General features: G+C 45.6%; 1 protein-coding gene across 1 annotated transcript in view; it reads right to left on the bottom strand.

The window, feature by feature from the left end:
• Window positions 1–4,354, bottom strand: part of Itgb5 (integrin subunit beta 5) — a 117,963-nt gene that overhangs the window by 97,073 nt on the left and 16,536 nt on the right. The window contains exon 2 of the mRNA XM_021184827.2: window positions 3,397–3,482. Within this exon, the coding sequence (XP_021040486.1) occupies window positions 3,397–3,482 (86 nt within the window). The remainder of the gene's footprint in view (window positions 1–3,396; window positions 3,483–4,354) is intronic.

The following is a 4,354-nucleotide window of genomic DNA, read 5'->3' as shown; positions in this document are numbered from 1 at the left end:
AAGACAACTACAGTGTACTTACATAAATAAATAAATCTTTAAAAAAAAAAAAAAAAAAGGAAGGAAGGAAGAAAGAGAGAGAGAGAGAGAGAGAAAGGAAGAAAGAAAGAAAGAAAGAAAGAAAGAAAGAAAGAAAGAAAGAAAGAAAGAAAGAAAGAAAGAAAGAAAGAAAGAAAGGGAAAGGGCAGCCTTGTTCTCATTTTGACTTTCTAAAATAAGATTTACTTCAGGCTAGGCTGACTCCTTAACAGGCTTTAAATTGGCAGTTTAAGACACTAGGCCTAAGAACTGGGCAAGTCTAAGCAAACCCAGGTAAGTCAGCTACTAAGCTGCCCCACCACCTGGCCTGAGGCAAGGACAACGGGTCAGCAGCAGTTTCCAGACTTCTCAGCAAGAATTCCAGATCTCCCCAAGCAAGTTTCCAGCCCCCATGCCCCAGTAATGGAATGTCCCTAGAGATGGAGTAAGATAAAGGTCACCTACCCTGGAAACCCCCAAGGTGCTTTAAATGCAGCCTGTGAGCTCACTTGGTTGTCTCTCTAGCTTGGTAATGGGAGAGCCCAGTATGCTGGACTTCTGCAGAATAAAACATTCTTTGCATTTACAAACTACTTGAGTCTGGGGCATCACTCTTCAGCCAATCACAGGCCCTTACAAAGTATATGTCTGTATGTGTGCGTATGTGCACGAGTGAGCAGCGGTATTCTCAAGGTACAGAAGAGGGTGTGATTCCCTGGAGCTGGAGGTACAGGTGGTTGTGATCTGTCTGATAGCCACTGAGAACCAAATTGGAGTCCTCTGCCAAACCAGTGTGTGTTCTTAGCTGCTGAGACATCCCTCAACCCTTGCTTTGCTTTTGACACAGGGTCTTGCTGTGTAATCCAGGTTGGCCTCTAACTCAAAGTCCACCTGCCTAAGCCTCCTGAACGCTGTAGTCACAGGTATGTGCCCATCGTGCCTGGCTACTGTCCTCTTTTAAATAAAATTCCATGAAGCCTAATTATCTAATAAAGTTAAATAAACCACACTAGGATGACAGCTACGCACCTGCGTGCCATGGGGAACAATCTTCTCTGAAGACGCTTATTAAACATCTCTGCATGTTCTCTGTTTATCAAGCACTCTGCAACCTGACTAGAACACCAGGAGTAAGGAGAGGTGCAGTGCTCTAAGTCAAGAATCAAAATTATCCTGGGAAGTCCTGGGCCCTTTCATATCTGTCTACCCTTAGTATTTGATCCAAGTTCAAAACAAATAAGCATCTCACTGCATCCATCCCTAAATGTGGTAGACCTCTGGGTTCCACCAATCCTAAAACTAAGAATGCTGTAGCATCAAAAACCCATGAGACAGAACTGGGGATGCAGCTCTGCTAGGGAATGTTCGCCTGATACCCACTAGGTCCTGGTTTCAACCCCTAGCATCAGCTCAACCAAGAGTGGTAGCACAGCCTGTGGTCCCAACACTCAGTAAAGGGAAGTAGGAGGACAGGAAGTCCACAGTCATCTTCCCCTGCGTCCAGAGTGAGGCCAGCCTGGGCTAGAGATCCTGCCCCACTTTGTTTTCCTGTTGCTGTGATGAAAGACTCTTAATAAAAGCAATTTCAAGTTCTAGGGTACCATCCATCATGGTGGGGAAGTCAAGGCAGCAGGGGCTCCGGGTAGCTGCTCCCATCACCCAATCAGAAAGCAGAGTATGACGAAAGCAAGCTGTCATTCACCTCCTAGGTTATACAGTCTAGGATGCCACACAGGGCATGGTTGCTACCTCAGTGGGTGGGTCTTCTCCACTCAATTAATGTAGGCATGCCCAGAGGCCCTCTAAGTTTGAGGCCAGCCTAGTCTACAGTTAGCTACACAAAGAAACTCTGACTTGAAAAACAAACAAACAAACAAACAGGAAAGATGGACTCTACAGAGCTGCAGAGATGGCTTCGCTGGTAAAAGCATACTACATAGAGACCCAGAACCATGTTGAACAGCTCACACCCACCTGTAACTCCAGCTCCAGAGGGTCTGATGGTTCTGGCCTCTGCATGCACAAGAATAAATCTACATACATACACATAAGTAAAAAAATAAATAAGGGCCGTGCATGGTAGCACATGCTTTTAATTCCAGCACTTGGCTCTGTGAGTATCAGGCCAGCCTAGTCTAAAGAGTTCCAGGATAGCCAGAGCTATACAGTGAGTTCCTGTTTAATTAAAAGTTTAAAAAGAAGCCCGACAGTGGTACCTTCCCACCCACCCACATACACACATACACAGAGTCATGCAGGTCTCTGTGAGTTTGAGGCCAACCTGGTCTACAGAGCAAGTTCCAGGATAGCCAAAGCTAAATAGAGAAACCTTGTCTGGAAAAAAAGGAAAAAGAACAAAGAGATAGATAGATAGATAGACAGACAGACAAATAGAAGAACATAAGGAAGAAAACCTGTTAAAGAGACTCCCCAGCTTTACAGTAGAACCTGCTGATGCTCTCACCAATGTTAGTAGCAGATATATGTCTGACTTCCTTTTGTTTGGTAACTACAAAACTTCCTTTAACTTATCCAGGGTAGAACATTACTGGAATTCTTGTTCCCAGGCCACAGGGACTCAGAATAAACTTGTTTTTTCTTAAACTTCCTTTAAAGGAAGAGCCATTATTTTCCTTTATGGTATTTACAGACACCACCAGTCCGATTGAATTGATACACAAGAAACTCACTTCACACGCTCCTGTCTTCCTCAGAATGCTTAGCCAAAGATCAGGAGACTATAGCTGAGTCCTAACTGGTTCTCACACAAAAGAGAACAGAGTCTGGTTTCTCCAAATAGGATTAACACTCAACACTACAAAGAGACCAGAACTTATAGCCTGGGAGTGCAGCTCAGTGGCCCCCCCCCCCCGGAATCAATCCCTAACCCCGTGAGCAACCCAGTCAAAAGAGGACAAAACGTCCCGCAGGGTTAAAGCGCTTGCCTAACATGCACAACACCTTGGGCTCAATCCTCAGCACCACGCACAAACAAAACAAGAAGGAGAGAACCCAGAAAAGAAACTTTTGAGTCTGGCCTAGCAGCATAGGTGCTGGAGATACAGACGCAGGAGGAGTGTAAACTCAAGACTTGCCTAGGCTAGAGAGCAAATTCAAAGCCAGCCCAGACAACTTAGTAAGACTGTCTCATATTTAAAAAACAATCAAACAAACAAACAAAAAAACCAACAACAAAACGAAAAACCTGGAGAGGTAAGGTGATGAGCTAAAGAGGCAACTGTTCAGTAGAACTCTTGTACGCAAACATCTAGAACAAGCCGTGTGAATGAGCCAGCACCTGATCAGCCTCTATGGAAAGTTCTGGGGCTCTTGTCCCACCCACTCTGCCCCTCCCCTCTCCCACCCCAGTACACATACCTCTTTGGAGCACCAGGCACATTTTGGGTGGATCAACAGGCATTCTTCACACGAGGTGGCACTTCCACTGGTGCATATGTTGAGCCCTTCAAAGCAAGATGAAAACCCATCAGTCAGTTTCTAGCTATAAACATCATTGACAGGGAAGGAGGGATGAGGGCTCAGCCAGAGCGCTTGCTGCTCTCTCAGAGAACCAGAGCCTGGTTCCCAGCACTCCTATCAGGCAGCCCATGACCACCTGCAACCAGCTCCAAGGAACCGGATGCCTTCCCCTGACCTTCCTAATAATAATAATAATAAATTAAATTTAAAAGCATGACTAATGAAGTCTCAGAGTGTCTGGGGAGGACCAGCAAGGGAGTCACTCCCTTAACAGGTCTGAGGCTACAAAGAACCCTGGTGCTAACTTCAGGTTTTGCTGGGGCTAAGGCAGTCTCTGAAGTCTCTGCTAACCATGCGCATTAGTTAGCAACCCCTGCTCCTGCTGGGTCAACTCGGCTTCTCTTTTCCCTTCTAGTAAGCAAATGCTCCCCTTTATGATGGAAAAGGTCTTCTTACACTCAGAGTACCCAAAAATAGTTGGGGGTGGTGATAAAAAGAGAGATCAGTTTCTGGGAATTTAAAAAAAAAAAAAAAGAAAGAAAAGAAAAGAAATCCCAAATCCAATTACTGTGGATACCAACTCATCAAAATCTACAGTTATTTAAAGAAGCCCAGCAAGCGCACAGCCTTAGTGGAGAAACACGAGAGACTGGTTAAGATAAAGGGAGCCATTGATTCAGCAAATCTACTAGCAGGCCAAGGAGGGAAAAACCTGTCAGTGTCCAATAGGTAACAAAGAAAACACTGGGCGTAGTCACTGGGGGGGGGGGGGGGGGGGGGAGGCAGGAGAATCAGGAGCTAGACCAGCCCTGAGCTACACAGGGATTTATTTCCAGACTGGCTAAGCCAGTCTGGG

This window comes from Mus caroli, chromosome 16 (assembly GCF_900094665.2).
Source record: "Mus caroli chromosome 16, CAROLI_EIJ_v1.1, whole genome shotgun sequence".
NCBI classification, from domain to species: domain Eukaryota; kingdom Metazoa; phylum Chordata; class Mammalia; order Rodentia; family Muridae; genus Mus; species Mus caroli.
Note: the sequence above shows the minus strand (reverse complement) of the source record. Positions and strands in the feature narration are given on the sequence as shown.